The sequence below is a fragment of the Nicotiana sylvestris genome, chromosome 6, assembly GCF_000393655.2.
Source record: "Nicotiana sylvestris chromosome 6, ASM39365v2, whole genome shotgun sequence".
NCBI classification, from domain to species: domain Eukaryota; kingdom Viridiplantae; phylum Streptophyta; class Magnoliopsida; order Solanales; family Solanaceae; genus Nicotiana; species Nicotiana sylvestris.
This window is the reverse complement of record NC_091062.1, coordinates 154,773,988-154,789,865: the sequence shown is the minus strand read 5'-3', so window position 1 is coordinate 154,789,865 and position 15,878 is coordinate 154,773,988. Positions and strand designations below refer to the sequence as shown.

At 35.8% G+C, this 15,878-nt stretch overlaps 2 protein-coding genes across 2 annotated transcripts; both read right to left on the bottom strand.

Moving 5' to 3' along the window:
- Nucleotides 1-4,978: 4,978 nt before the first annotated feature.
- LOC104240668 (uncharacterized) lies at nt 4,979-5,928 on the bottom strand. Its single transcript, XM_070149389.1, has 2 exons — nt 5,588-5,928; nt 4,979-5,423 (listed from the first exon to the last, which is right to left on the bottom strand). The coding sequence occupies exons 1-2, from the start codon at nt 5,926-5,928 to the stop codon at nt 4,979-4,981; spliced, it is 786 nt and encodes a 261-aa protein (XP_070005490.1).
- Nucleotides 5,929-8,490: 2,562 nt separating this feature from the next.
- On the bottom strand, nt 8,491-11,295 carry LOC104240667 (1-aminocyclopropane-1-carboxylate oxidase 5-like). The gene is made up of 4 exons (XM_009795537.2): nt 11,102-11,295; nt 10,180-10,412; nt 9,264-9,592; nt 8,491-8,924 (listed from the first exon to the last, which is right to left on the bottom strand). The coding sequence occupies exons 1-4, from the start codon at nt 11,201-11,203 to the stop codon at nt 8,647-8,649; spliced, it is 942 nt and encodes a 313-aa protein (XP_009793839.1). The 5' UTR covers nt 11,204-11,295; the 3' UTR covers nt 8,491-8,646.
- Nucleotides 11,296-15,878: the final 4,583 nt, after the last annotated feature.

The following is a 15,878-nucleotide window of genomic DNA, read 5'->3' as shown; positions in this document are numbered from 1 at the left end:
TTGGACGATGACCCCTTCTCAGAATAGAGGATACTCCCCAAAATTTTTTTCTTTCTAAAACTTCTTCTTGTGACTTTTCAAGTCTAAATCTTTTATACATACTCATACCGGTATCCTTAAATGTAAGGCATGACATAAGAATGAAATAAACATTCAAAAGTATTTATAAAGGTTCTTGATCCTTCATGAATTTTCAACATGAAAATGGCATATAAGAATAACATAAAAATCTGAAATTTATGCACATATATCTATATAATCATCTAAACCTTAGCTAGAAAATAATTCTAAGTTAATAGGTACTTACTACTCCCATTAAGTATATATTAACTCTTTTGTGCAATTCATCAAACACTTTGTGTGCGTGCTTTTGTGAGTTAAACCACTTTAGTAAAGGGTTATATCAACTCACCTCAATACTCCTTGAGCCAATACGTAGACCCCAGTCCAATTGACACGAGTCAAACAATCGATTCTACAACAACCAGTGCATTTGGATCAATTTTAAAGTACTATACCTAATTATGAAATTTATTGATGATATTGAGGAAGAAGGGAATTAACTATTCAATTCTTACCTATTACTACTATAGGGTACGTAATTGACAATAGAAATTTTATATACCTGAGTTTAAGAATTATTGATTTGCAAAAAATCTTAGAATTTTTGTTGCCTATGTGGGTACCTCGCTGAACGGCGCCTCTGTTTCTTGGCAAACAGAATGTGAGTTATGTTTTTCTTTTCCTAAGGCGTAAGCCTTTTGCTAGCCAACTACCATGGCTTTAGGTTGCACGTGATTTCTTTTGCTTTTTTTTTGACTTAACTAGTATTTAATTATTCCTACTTTTAATAATTAATAATAACAAAACTATTAATATTCCCCTAATTGTACATCCAACTATTTAAGTGTATATATATATATATTTTCACCATAGGCAAGAAAAAAAAAATTTAATTCTATAAATAGCGTGTCTCGAAACTTTTATAAATTTGAGGAGTGTTACAATCTTCTCTCCTTAAAAACATTCGTCCTCGAATGATGCTAGGGCCTTATTATTAAGCTAACAATCATTCCTTGGGTCCTTGAACCTCTTAAGTTTTCTTAGCACACTCACTTTTCCAAGGGACTCAAAATTTTGGCTAACTCCCTAAATTTTCAAAATTTATGCAGAGTTTCCCTTGTAAATTGGACTATCCAAAAAAAAAATATCCCTGTCACAAATACCACAACTACACCAATAACAACCAAATATACCATAACAGGCCATTCATAGGCACCGTGCATAGCTCATAAATTAATTACTCACACTCCGGCAAGGAGGTACCATAATAACTAACAAGAATCTAAAGAAAAACACTTTAGCAAAAGTAAATCACTTTAATGAATTAAATATACTCTTGCATAAACTAAATCACTACAACAACTAAATATGATCTAGGAAGGACATAAACACTTGCTAACTTGTATTTAATAAATGAAATATAAATGTCAAGCCAAACCTAGGTTCACATACCTTGTCTCAAATAGATAAGGATACTTCTTCCTCATATCTTCCTCGACCTCCCACGTAGCTTCTTTTGAATCATGATTACTCCACAAAACTTTTACCGATGCTATATCTTTTGTTCTCAACTTTCTTACTTGTCTATCGAGAATTTCTATAGGTACCTCTTCATAAGTCAAACCTTCTTTAGTTTCTATGGTATCGACATGTATTATATGCAACTCATCATGAATGTACTTTCTAAGCATTAGACACATGAAAAATAGGATGAATAGAGGACAACTCAACGGGTAGCGCTAGCTTATAAACCACATTTCCTTTCTTTTCTAGAATTTCATAAGGTCCGATAAATCTAGGGCTAAGTTTCCCTTTCTTACCAAACCTCATAAATCCTTTCATTGGTGAAACTTTAAAAAACACCTTATCACCAACCATGAACTCTAACTCACAATGCCTCTTGTCAGAATAAGACTTTTGACGACTTTGATCCGCTTTAAGTCTTTCTCTAATTAGCTGAACTTTCTCCAAGACCTCACAAACAAACTCTGGACCAATCAACGACACCTCTGGTAGTTCAAACCAACCTACTGGAGACCTACATCTCCGTCCATACAACGCTTTATAAGGAGCCATACCAATGCTGGCCTGATAGCTGTTATTGTAAGAAAATTCTATAAGTGGCAAGTGATCATCCCAGTTACCTCTAACATCTATAACACATGCACGCAACATATCTTCGAGAGTCTGAATAGTCCTTTCTGCCTGGCCATCGGTCTGTGGATGAAAAGCGGTGCTTAAATTGACATTGGTACCTAATCTTTTCTGAAATGCCTACCAAAAATGCGCTGTGAACTGAGGGCTTCTGTCAGATATGATGAAACTGGAGTACCATGCAATCAGACTATTTCTTTGATGTACAACTGTGCATACTGCTCTGTGGAGTCTGTCGTCTTTACTGGTAGGAAATGCGCGGACTTTGTCAGTCGGTCTACAATAACCCAAATTTAATCATGTTTACGGTATTTATGAGGTAGACCTACTACGAAATCCATATTAATCATCTCCCACTTCCACTGTGGTATCTCTATATCTTGAGCTAGGCCACCAGGCCTCTGATGCTCGGCTTTGACTTGCTGACAATTTAAACATTTAGCCACATGATCTGCTACTTGTTTCTTCATGCCTTTCCACCAATACAACTCTTTCAAATCTAGATACATTTTGGTAGCACCTGGGTGGATAGAGTACCTCGAACTGTGAGCTTCCTCCATTATGGCCTTCCTAAGACCATCTACATCAGGCACACATAACCGATCATTCAACTTCAAAACTCCGTCACTTCCTAGAGTGAAATCAGTGATTTCTTTGTTTTTGACTCCTTCTTTTAATTTCACTAAGTACAGATCTTCGTCTTGCTTAGCCTTAACATGCGCAACAAGGGAGGATTGTGCTAAGGCATAAGCAATTATATCTCCTTCTTCGGTCTCATCCAATCTAATTCCATCATTGGCTAGTTTTTGAATTTCTCGACCCAAAGATCGCCTTTGTACACCATGATGGGCCAAGACACCCATTGACTTCCTACTAAGTGCATCTCTACCACATTAGCTTTGCCCGAGTGATAAAGGATATTGATGTCATAAACTTTCAATAGCTCGAGCCACCTTCTTTGTCTCAAATTTAGTTCCTTTTGCTTGAAAATGTACTGGAGGCTTTTGTGATCTGTAAACACTTCAGAATGCTCGCCATAAAGGTAGTGTCGCCATATTTTTAATGCAAACACCACTGATGCAAGCTCCAAGTCGTGTGTGGGGTAGTTCTTTTCATGACTCTTTAACTGCCTGGAAGCATAAGCAATAACTTTTCCATTTTGCATAAGAACATAACCAAGGCCCACTATGGAGGCATCACAATACACTGTGAACCCACCCAAACCTATCGGCAAGGTTAATACAGATGTAGTGGTCAACCTCTTCTTTAACTCTTGAAAACTCTGCTCACAAGCGTCTGACCACTGAAACTTAACTGCTTTCTGGGTCAACTTAGTTAATGGAGCTGTGAGTGAAGAAAACCCCTCTACAAACCTTCTATAGTAGCCAGCTAACAGCAAGAAACTCCTGATTTTGGTTGGCGTTGTTGGCCTAGGCCAGTTCTTGACTGCTTCTGTCTTCTGAGGGTCTATTTTTATTCCTTCACTAGATACCACGTGGCCTAAGAATGCTACTAACTGCAACCAGAACTCACATTTTGAAAACTTGGCATAAAGCTCACTCTTCTTCAAGGTCTGCAAGGCTATTCTAAGGTGTTCTGCATGTTCTTCCTTGCTCTTAGAGTATACTAAAATATCGTCTATAAACACGATAATAAAGGTATCCAGGAATGACTTGAAAACTCTGTTCATGAGGTCCATGAATGCAGCTAGAGCATTTGTTAACCCGAAGTACATCACTAGAAATTCATAGTGCCCGTAGCGAGTTCTAAAGGTTGTTTTAGATAGATCCTCTTCTCTGATTCTTAACTGATGGTACCCTGACCTCAAGTCTATTTTTGAAAAGTACTTTACTCCCTGAAGTTGATCAAATAAATTATCAATTCTTGGCAGTGGGTACTTGTTCTTAATTGTAACTTTATTCAACTGCCGATAGTCGACTCACATTCTGAGAGATCCATCTTTCTTCTTGACAAACAGGACGGGGGCACCCCACGGTGAAACACTCGGCCTGATGAAGCCCTTGTCAAGAAGGTCTTTCAATTGTTCTCTCAACTCATTAAGATTTGCTGGAGCCATCCTATAAGGAGGTATACATATGGGCTGAGTGCCTGGCATGAGATCAATGCCAAAGTCTATGATTCTTTCGGGAGGAAGTACGGGAAGGTCATCTGGAAAAACTTTTGGAAATTCTCTAACAACTGGCACTTACTGAAGAGTTGGTGGTTATGATTGTGGATTAATAATGTGAGCCAAATAGGCGAGACACCCCTTACCGATCATTCGTTGTGCCTTAAGATAAGAAATAAACTTACCTACAAGCGATGCTGAACTACCCTTCCACTCTAAGACTTCTTCATTTGGAAATTGGAACCTGACTATCTTGGCATGACAATCTAACATGGCATAGCAGGAAGACAACCAGTCCATACCCATGATCACATCAAAATCCACCATTTCTAACTCTATGAGATCGGCATTGGTGTTGCGACCTTGGACTGAAACTATACAACCTCTATAGACTCTGGTGACTTTCACTGACTCGCCAATTGGAGTAGATACTAGGAATGGCTCACTAAGTTGTTCAGGTTCTAGTCCCAGGTTAATTGCAAAGTATGGAGTCACATATGAAAACATTGAACATGGATCCATTATGGCGTAAGCATTATTTGAGTAGACTAAAAGTATACCTGTAATAACTTCTGCAGATGCCTCTGCTCTCTGACAATCAAGTGTAGCAAACAAACGGGGTTGTCCCCCTCCCTAAGTAACTCGGTCTGCACCTCTGCCTGCTTCATGCCCGGTCTGATTATGAGAACCACGAGTCTGAGGTGGTGCAACTGCAGTAGCTGAGGAACTAGAAGGACGAGTTGATCCACCACTGAAATTACGTCGCAACTTTGGGCAGTTGGCCTTTATATGACCAATGTCTCCACAATGGTAGAAACTATGAAACCCGAGCTTACACTGACCTGAATGTTGCCGCTTACATATTCCACAAAAACCTTGCTGGTGTGAATATTGCTCAGCATGACTCTGGCTATGTGAGGATGATGTTCTGAAATTCTGATTCTGGCGAGACTGATTTCCATAACTCTGAGTACGTCTGAAGGAAGACCCACCACCTGACTGATGACTGGACTGAGCTGGTGCTAATGACTCCTTATTAGAGGAATCCCTTCCACCTCCGCTAGATGTACCATTAAACCTGCCCGTTGTCCGGGCTTTCTTGTTATGCTCTTTTTATTCTCTCCTTAGTTGTCTGTCTTTCTCTAAGTGCTTGGCAAATCCCACAACAGAGGAGAAGGCTTTCATCCCTACTGCTGCAGCTGATGTCGTATCCTTAATGTGGTAAGCTAAACGCCAACAAACCTGCGAATCTTTGCTTTTTTAGTCTTCACCATGTGAGGAGCATGCTTAGCTAACCTTATGAATTCCATGTAGTACTCTTGCACACTTTTATTCCCTTGCTTGAGCTGTTCGAAGTCTGTAGCCTTAGCTTCCCTATCCTCTTCTGGGATAAAGTTAGCCATGAAGGCCTCTTCAAATTCTTCCCAAGTAGGCGGACCATCATTTTCATCTCTTTCCTTTTCCCACATCTCAAACCAAGCGCCAGCCACATCTCTAAGCTGGTAAGCAGCTAGCTCCACAACTTCATCATCAAATGCTTTCATCACTCGGATGGCTTTCTTGACACCCTCCAGCCACAACATCGGATCTTCATCAACTATAGAACCATGAAACACTGGAGGACTCAACTTCAAAAATTCATTCACTCTTGAAGACTTAAAATTGTTCTATTTATTTGATTGAGGTGGAATCTCATCTCTTCTCTCGTTCTGGTTGGCCATAAAGGCTTTAAACATCTCCATAGCACTGTTGACAACATTAAACATCTGACCCACCTTGGGAGATATAGTTGCCTGAACCGGAGCTGCTGTTAGGGGCGGTACTGGATCCTGAGGTACTGGATCATCATGCTCCACCCCTTCTTCTTGTTCAACCCGGGGTACTTGGACTCCCTTTGCGGATTTTCCCCTCCTTTTATGAGTCGAAGCCTTCTTAGTTCTACCTTGAGCTACAATAATAGCGATAGTTTCTTGAGCAACATCCTGAGTGTCAGTGTCAGAGTTGCGAGTACGAGCCATTTCTGCGAGTTTTGGAGAAACGAATAAATTAGATAATTTCTTAGAGGTAGACTCTACTACACGATCTAAAGTATGAAAAAAAGAGACTTTTCCTAAATGCTTGTAGCCTCCTGTTTATAAGTATGACACGCTTCATACATATAAACAAGACTCTACTAACACGGCTTCATAGACCCCTAGGACTCCATAAACCTGAGGCTCTGATACCAAGTTTGTCACGACCCATTTTCTAAACAAGCCGGGACCGGCACTCGATCACTAAACATGACCGAACGGACCATCTCTGCTTATCAAATCTATTATAACCTCAAACTTTATATGCCACAAGACACTACTGTAACCAAACACTTTTAAATAATTTAAATATCTAAAATAAGCCAACTTCAAAACTTTATTCGTAGTAACTAATAAAATGCTGCTAAGTTATTATCAAAAATATCTGAATCTTAACCCAATGACTATGTCTATGAATCCTCTACTGATAAACTGACGCACTGCTCAGGACATGAGATTTCTTGGCTAGTTCTCTAAGTAACAAAGAAATAACTAAATAAAGATGACTCTAAGGAATACTCCACGAACAAAAAAGCGGAGCTCACCAATAGCACTGGAAGAGAAGGAAGTCCTAACTCGTAGCCTGCTCACCTGCAAATCCAGTTCCTACGTTGTACCGCAGACCAACGTAGGGTCCCAAAAGAGAACGTCAGTACCATCCATTGTACTCAGTGAGTCTCAACAACAGGGGCGAAACTTTAATAACATATACATTATGAGCAAAGGTTCTAAATGCATGTAAAACATAAAACTTATAAGAATAATTCTAAAATAATTGCATAATAGCAGTTCATGAATATTCTAAAAGAAATTCTTTTCCTTTTCTTACTTATAAAAAAAATACTTCACTTTATACTTTGGTAGTTCCAACTATCCTGACTTAATTCTGTCTCAGTCACCGTGTGATCGGCACGTGTTCGATCCCAACCTGATCGAATAGGCCCAATCCACGAGGTGCCACTCGCTTCATGGTTCTCAGCGCTCATGTCTCATACGTTAGCATGACTAAGTAAATTCTCAGCAACAAGACCCTCGGCTCGTGTGCTCCCTATTTTGGCACAAGTAGTTTCAGGAAGTCAACGCCTTGGTCAGGACCCTAGGCCTGGACGATGACCCCTTCTCAGAATAAAGGATATTCCCCAAAAATCTTTTCTTTCTAAAACTTCTTCTTGTGACTTTTCAAGTCTAAATCTTTTATACATACTCATACTGATATCCTTAAATGTAAGACATGACATAAGAATGAAATAAACATTCAAAAGTATTTATAAAGGTTCTTGATCCTTCATGAATTTTCAACATGAAAATGGCATATAAGAATAACATAAAAATCTGAAATTTATGCACATATATCCAAATAATCATCTAAACTTTATCTAGAAAATAATTCTAAGTTAATAGGTACTTACTACTCCCATTAAGTATATATTAACTCTTTTATGCAATTCATCAAACACTTTGTGTGTGTGCTTTTGTGAGTTAAACCACTTTAGTAAAGGGCTATATCAACTCACCCCAATACTCCTTGAGCCAATACGTAGACCCCAGTCCAATTGACACAAGTCAAACAATCGATTCTACAACAACCATTGCATTTGGATCAATTTCAAAGTACTACACCTAATTGTGAAATTTATTGATGATATAGAGGAAGAAAAGAATTAACTATTCAATTCTTACCTATTACTACTATAGGGTACGTAATTGACAATAGAAATTTTATATACGAGGGTTCAAGAATTAGTGATTTGCAAAAAACCCTAGAATTTTTGTTGCCTGTGTGAGTACCTCGCTGAACGACGCCTTTGTTTCTTGGCAAACAGAATGTGAGTTCTGTGTTTTTCTTTTCCTAAGGCGTAAGCCTTTTGCCAGCCAACTACCAAGAGCCCTTTATGGCTTTATGTTGCACGTGATTTTTTTTTTTGACTTAACTAGTATTTAATTATTCCTACTTTTAATAATTAATATTAACAAAACTATTAATATTTCCCTAATTGCACATCCAACTATTTAAGTGTATATATATATATATATATATATATATTTTCACTATAGGCAAGAAAAAAATAATAATTTGATTCTATAAATAGCGTATCTCGAAACTTTTATAAATTTGAGGAGTGTTACAGCTTTAATTATATGAAGATTGAGGTATCTCAAACAAAATACAGAAATTCTACAATGAACCAAACAATGGAGAGAAAGCTATTTATATATATTAGCCCTTCTTCACATTGCTCTAACAGCTTGAAACCTTGGTTCTTTAGGAAGGAACTTCTGCTCATTATAAACATTCATGTAATCTCCAAACACAAAAGTTGGATAATTAGTTATTTCCATTTCTTTCTTATCCTTCATCTCCACTAGCTCTGGTGCAGGAGCAATGGTGGCTTTCAAGGAAGGATTATAGAAGGAAGCAATAGATCTCCTATTCCCATCTGGTTTAGACATAACTCTGTGCCAAACACTTTTGTACTTCCCATTGCTAAGCACTTCAATTTGATCACCTGTGTGTGTATATAGGGAAGGAAATCAAACAGCTGATAGTAGGACAGAAATGTCACGGCGTGTTTGAGAACAAAAGTTCCAACGATATCTTTCGTATGTAGGCCAAAAGAATTCATTTTTTTTAACTCCGGCCCAATAAAACACCGTCATACTAAAAAAAATGATCACAAACAACAACAATAACAACTCACTATAATCTCACAAGTGGGGTCTGGAGAGGGCAGTGTGTACGCAGCCTTACCCTATATATACCTTGCGAAGGTAGAGAGGTTGATTCCAATGGACCCCGTCTCAAACAAAGCACAGTCCTAGCATTTTTAAACTAAAAAAATGATCACCTGTGTTGATAACAATGGCGTTGGGGAGAGGCGAGACGTCGATCCATTCGCCGTCTTTGAGGATTTGAAGGCCATCAACTTGATCATCTTGGAAGAGTAGAATCACACCTCCAGCATCAGTGTGAGCTCTTAGGCCATTCACCATTTCTGGATGTGGGCAAGGTGGGTAATGGCTCACTTTTGTTCCAAAAAAAGCATTATTGTCACCTTCTCCTTCATTGAAGGCTTTCTTGATTGATCCTTTTTGTAGGCCTAAGTTTTCATCCATTACTTCCATCACACTCTCTGCTAGTTTCTTCAGTTCTGATCTATACTCTTTCATCGTTTCCCTGTTACATCAGACGGTCAAAATGTTAAAAATTAAGTTCATTAATTAAATATATATTTGTCATGAATTATAACCTTGTCAATGTTAATGAAATTCCAATAATTTTCTGAATTAATTTCAGATTGGCCATTGAACTTTTCCAACTGCAACAATGAAGTCACAAAATTGTTGTTTGTCACATCAAATTAGCGAAACTTTACCCGCTATAATGATAAAAAATACTGTCAACATGACTTTACTTTTATATTTGATAAAGTTCAGCACTTTAATGTGACAAAAAAAATATTGTGACCTTGTTATAATAAAGGGCAGCCCAGTGCACTAAGCTACCGCTATGCGCGAGGTTCGGGGAAGGTCCGGACCACAATGGTCTATTGTAGTCAGCCTTATCCGGACCACAAGGGTCTATTGTAGTCAGCCTTATCCGGACCACAAGGGTCTATTGTAGTCAGCCTTACCCTGCATTTTGCAAGAGGCTGTTTTCACGGCTCGAATTCATGACCTCCTGGTCACACGACAACAACTTTACTAGTTACGTAAGGTGATAAAAGTAATTTTGTAACTTTACTGAATAAAATTGATGCTTACCTGAATTGAGGAGTGTTGGAGGGCCATTCATTGTCATCAGTGAGAAGGAAGACATCTTCCCAATCCACATTTTCAACCTTAGAATTGCCATTCTTCTTGCTCTCCGCTAGCTCATTAAGCAACTTGACTGGTGTTGAATTCTTGAAAGCCTCTTCTCTTTCCAGCTTAAAGCATTCTGCGCACACTTTCTTCACCCTTTCAAGCAGCTCCACTGGAATCCCATGATTCACCAACTGCACAAATTATGACATTTTCCTTGAGATCGATTTATTCGCATCATAACTATCAACATATAACAACTATGCCTCAATTCGAGTGCTATATAATTAAATTATCGTTGACCATGTCATTAAAGAGATTCACCATACATTGACTAGTTTTACGTTGACAGTCAACCTACCGCAACTCGCCTGCTTTATCCAAACTTGATGAGACCGGCAATATGAACAAGTTCACACAAGCATTCCCAGTACGACTATCCATTATCCAAATAAGGACAAAAAAAAAGAATATTTTTCCCAATCAAAATATAGGTTTTGAGGCCCATTTTCATGGATGAGGTGATAAGAAGAATGTGATCAACCTGCTCACTACTGAATAAGGAAGAAAGAAATTATCTGTTTAGCAGGAGAAAAATGGAAAAAACTCTAGAAAGGAAAAACGTCCTTGAGATTTATCGATATAAAAATACATTATCTATCATATTGTTAAGTTGTGGGAAGGGAGAAATTAAGAAACTTTCCTTTTGCTTATACGTCACTAGACGGTGACCCTTATAATATTTTAACCCTTGTAAATTACAGAAACACAAGCCATATTTTGAACTTTCAGAATTAAAAAATAAATATATATATATATATATATATATATATATATATATATATATATATATATATATATATATATATATTGCAGAAAATACCTGAAAAAATCCCCATTCTTCACAGCCTTTGGAAATCTGAGCCAAAGTTTGGGCTCTTTCCTCTCCATCAAGCTTTGAGAAATCAATCACCGGAATAGTCATTTGTTATAGTAATAAAATGACAAACACAAAAACTAAACAGACTTAAGACAATAGCAGACAGATCCTATCTTTTTGAGGCTGGCACTGTTTTAATTTGGTGGTCTAGAAAATATTGACATGAACACCCTTTTTATAGCCAAAAATATTCTAACCTTATTGAATGTCTAAAAACTTTAAAAAGTTGAACCAATATAGCAGTTAGAGTAAGGTAAATGGACGGTGACAGATTAATATTTATTAAATTAAACAACAAGGTCAATGTCTTTGTGAGGCATTGCTTCCCTACAACAGAAGCATTCTGCCTTAGTTAGTATTAATCACCAAATAATTGATTAAATAAATACTTCCATGTTATTAGCAACGTCCCTTTTTCTAATGCATTTTGCCTTACATGAGCCTACGTTGGTTGTTGTCACATTTGAATTCAACATTTCAAATTAAAGAACATATTGATGACTTAAAGTAAGTCAAATACATTAAGAAAATATTTTTAAGAGGAAATTATCATCAATGTTTCTAATTTAGCATAACATTTATATTTAAAACTTGCAAATTTATATACACGAACATAACATTAGCTGCCATTTTCATGCGAATTAGTTAAACATATATCGAATTTATATATACGAACACAAATCGTTAACTGTATGCATTTTTTATTAGCTTACATCAATAATTATCTTGAAAATGGCTGCCGACTACAACCGTTAACAATTAATCTTGCCGTCCCGGCCTTTGACTTTGTTATTTTAACTTTTTTTTTTTTAAAAAAAAAACAAAAACAGGACATACTTTTACGTGTAAGCGATCTTACGAATAAAGTAATTTGCACTAATTTGTAGGCATAGTTTGAGGGCAAAGGAAGATGATGACTTTTATTATTATAGGGAAAACAAAAAGGTATCAGCAAAGCCCTACTTTAATTAATACAAATAAATGATAGTCAACGTCAAGGAATTGCTAAAGTAAACTTGTTTTTTTTTTTCCCTTTCAAAGAAAGAGAACTACGGTGAGAATCATGTTTACAAATATGGTACTCCCTCCTTGTCCATTTTAATTGACTTTTGGTTATTTTCATCCATATTAAGAAATTTACCTTTTAATATTAATTAATAAGAAAATTGACCATATTAGCTTAAATTTGCTCATTAAAATATAACAAATACTCCTAGACTCTTTATTTCAAGGATAACTTTAAAAAAAAAGAAGAAGTTAATTTGTTGTTGATACCTAAAAAAAACAAAGAAAAATGTTATGGACTATGAGAAAAAGCAAAATCAATTAAATTGGACGGGAGAGAGTAACATGCTAGAAGAGAATGATCAATGATCCAGCTTTTTTCCAAGTATTGAAAACCTGATATTTGGTACACGTACCGTTGATTTTATTTCAGATTGTCCGAATATTAGGGTCCATCATTGAGGAGTCACGTAAATCTTAGTAATACTCGAGAAGTTTTATTGTGTGCCTCACACACAACTGACATTAGTTGTGTGAGATTCATTTTTGTCTTACAAATTTGTGAACCCCAATCTTATATTTTTGGGTCCATAAAACTGTGAGACAAAAAAGATGTCTCATACAACTAGTGTCAGTTGTATGAGACACAAAATAAAATTTTTCGTAATACTCACCATTTGATAAAGGACATGCGCTTTGACTTTTGTACTTGCTAATCATTTACGGTACTTTTATTACTTTTGAATTTACGTGATATATTTTTTTTATTAGTCCGTTTGAAAAAAATAGTACGTAAGATATTTTTATATTTGAAAATAAATTTTGAACTACAAGTTTTAAAATCTTCTTTTTTATTTCTTAAATTAAAATGGATGGAAGGGAGTACTTCTTAACCATTTAACCTTCAGTTGCATGTATGATCCAGTACCTTTTAGATGTTGAAGCACAAGCTTAATCAGTTTCCATTGCATATTATAAAGCTCCATGCATGTGTTAATAGACGTAGAACTAGCAGTACTGTCTCAATAGAATTGATAGCCTAAAATAAAACCATAATAAAAGACCTCAAACTTATTTAATAAAGTTCAATAAAATGCGCGCACCCACTTTACTGAAAATGTTATTTTTCCAGTGTTACTCCAATGAGATAAAATTTTCACGAGTTATTGAATTGTTAAATTTTTGGTTTCACGAATTATTGAATTGTTAAATTTTTGGAGAAGTCCTTTATTACAGTAAGTTCTTTTGGGACCTAATATTTTATAAATTTCTTACAAGTTGTACCTTGTTCAAATATATGTGGTAATGAAAAAGACATTCATAAGATCGCTAAATAAACTACAATAGATACTTGATTGCAAATTTAACTGGAGTCATGCATATTAAATTCTTAAATTGACGCCAAACATTCTCTTCTTCCCCTATACCAGTACAAGCAACCTTACCGAAAAGGAAACGTACGTAGACAACTAAATCTTGAAATATCTAGATCTTTTTGAAGGGTCTGAAAAAGCTATTAAAATTTTCTAAGAAATCGCTGCATCAATATGTATATGTCGTTAGTTAGCTTAATAGAGAGCTGAGTACCATATAACAACTAATAATTTGTGTGGCCCTTTAGTCATGGCACCTCCCTAGTCATTTGCGTCAAATCATAGTAACAAATGAGAAAAAAATTCAAATGGTCCCTTATTATATATTGAGATTTTAGAATGTACAGTTTTGGTCCTTGATAGGTATATATATATATCCTGCAATGTAATACAAATTGTACCAAATAGACCATAAGACATTTGGTAAGCTGTCACTCTATATATATTTCATGTCTTTATCAATGAATGAAGAGTCACAAAACATGGACAACCTGGAACAGAATGTAATCTCTCCAAGAAAATATTTGGCAATCCGTCTGTCAAGAAAGAGAAAAAGAAAAAGAAAAAGAAAAAGAAAAAGAAAAAGGAGAATCACGCTTGTAGCACTATGCTTCAAAGTTATTGCCATTATGATCATTATTCGAAATAGAAAAACTCTAATCTATATCAATAAATGAACTACATATATTGGTTTCTCAAATGATTCTTGGTTAACTTGAGCAATTGGCAACAATTTAATACCTCCTTCCCTACTTTTTTATATAGGAGTGGATGCACGTGAAACGAAGCGGTGTCACGTGATACTGCTTTATTAAAAACTTTTACAGAATATATATATTAATATTGTGCAAAAACAAATAACAAAAAGGAAATGACGCTACTTGACACATATTATCGCCTAGCGCTTTGGTTAAATTCTTGATTTTGCTCTTAGAGTTTGGGGGTCCGAACCTCAGCTATAATACTTGAAAGAGCCTCTATTATTAAAAATGGTAGTTACAATATATTTCTAGCAAATATTTGAAAGACCTTCTATTGTTACCAACTGTAGTTAGATTGAATTGAACTTCCAACCTCTTAACTTAAGATTCGAACCTATGGGCTAAGGTTACTCTTTGTCTAGAAATGTGATAAATAATATTATTTATTTCCCATTCTTTTATAAATATCGATACTGCTTATGAAAAATCCTGCATATGCACCTATTTATCTAAACCATATCCTTTTACAAACTATTAAAGGACAAATGCTGAAAATAGATTAATAAAAAAATTCTGACTAGTAAATTCTGAGTTCAATAAACGCTCGGTCAAAATCTACTTGTAGTTTCCTTTGTCTATTCATCTTGTTGGCTACATACATTGAAACGAGAAAAAAAAAATGAAAAAAATACAATGGAATTAATTGCCAAGAATCCAGGGTATAGATCATTGTCTTCTAAAATAGCACATTAAGTAAGCAACATTCATTGCATGAAGTTTGAATTTGAACTAGCAGCTGGTTGTTCGATTTCATCCCTTCCATTTGAAGAAGTTTGTGGTCTCCCTCACATGTTGCTGACTAATAATGAAAACGTCTAAGGTGCATGTACTTAGTTCTTTTCACTAATTCATTCATTAATTAAAACTTTTAAAGCTGTTTTTAATTGACGTTAATTAATTATCTAAAGTGATGCAGACTAAGATCCCGTTTGACTTAGCTGATTTAGAGTAGCTGATAAGCATTAGGTGCTGAAAAGCATTTTTAAGTGCTGAAACTGATTTAAAAATAAGCAGTTACGTGTTTGGATAAAAGTGCTGAAATTAATAATAATCAGTTGAAGAACTGGGTATACGAAGAGTTTTGTTTTAAAAATAAATATTTTAGGGATAGAATAGTAAATATTTTGGTCAAACCTAAAGTGCTTATAAGCTGAAATTTGATAAGTTGGGGAGACCAACTTATGACTTTTGGCTTATTTTTGGCTTATAAGCACTTAACTTATAAGCACTTTTAATTTTGCCAAACGCGTAGATAAGCCAAAAAGTGGTTATAAGCCAGTTTGACCAGCTTATAAGCTTAGCCAAACACCCTCTAAGAGTCCACCAAGCTTTATAGAAAACCTGATTTTCTATCAGCTCCCACAGAACACACACACAACGGTAAGTAAATAACACAACAGTATTTTACATGGAAAACTCCTAGCTCACGGGATTAAAAACCACGACCTACACTCGTAGGATTTCAACTTCACTAACCGAGCAACTTTAGATTACAACCTATTGTAACCTAGGAATTAAACTCTTAATCCCTCACCTACTTGCAATAACTCTATTCCAAGCCTCTTTATAATAACTCTATTA

What these genes read in the sequence shown, in the direction of transcription:
- LOC104240668 (XM_070149389.1), bottom strand. Translation starts at nt 5,928, where the DNA reads ATGTTGTGGCTGGAGGGTGTCAAGAAAGCCATCCGAGTGATGAAAGCA. An exon ending in AAAAAAGCAAAGATTCGCAG is followed by an intron (nt 5,424 to 5,587) that starts GTTTGTTGGCGT and finishes GACAACGGGCAG; the next exon opens with GTTTAATGGTACATCTAGCG.
- LOC104240667 (XM_009795537.2), bottom strand. Translation starts at nt 11,203, where the DNA reads ATGACTATTCCGGTGATTGATTTCTCAAAGCTTGATGGAGAGGAAAGA. An exon ending in AAGAATGGGGATTTTTTCAG is followed by an intron (nt 10,413 to 11,101) that starts GTATTTTCTGCA and finishes TAATTTGTGCAG; the next exon opens with TTGGTGAATCATGGGATTCC. An exon ending in CGCCATTGTTATCAACACAG is followed by an intron (nt 8,925 to 9,263) that starts GTGATCATTTTT and finishes ATACACACACAG; the next exon opens with GTGATCAAATTGAAGTGCTT.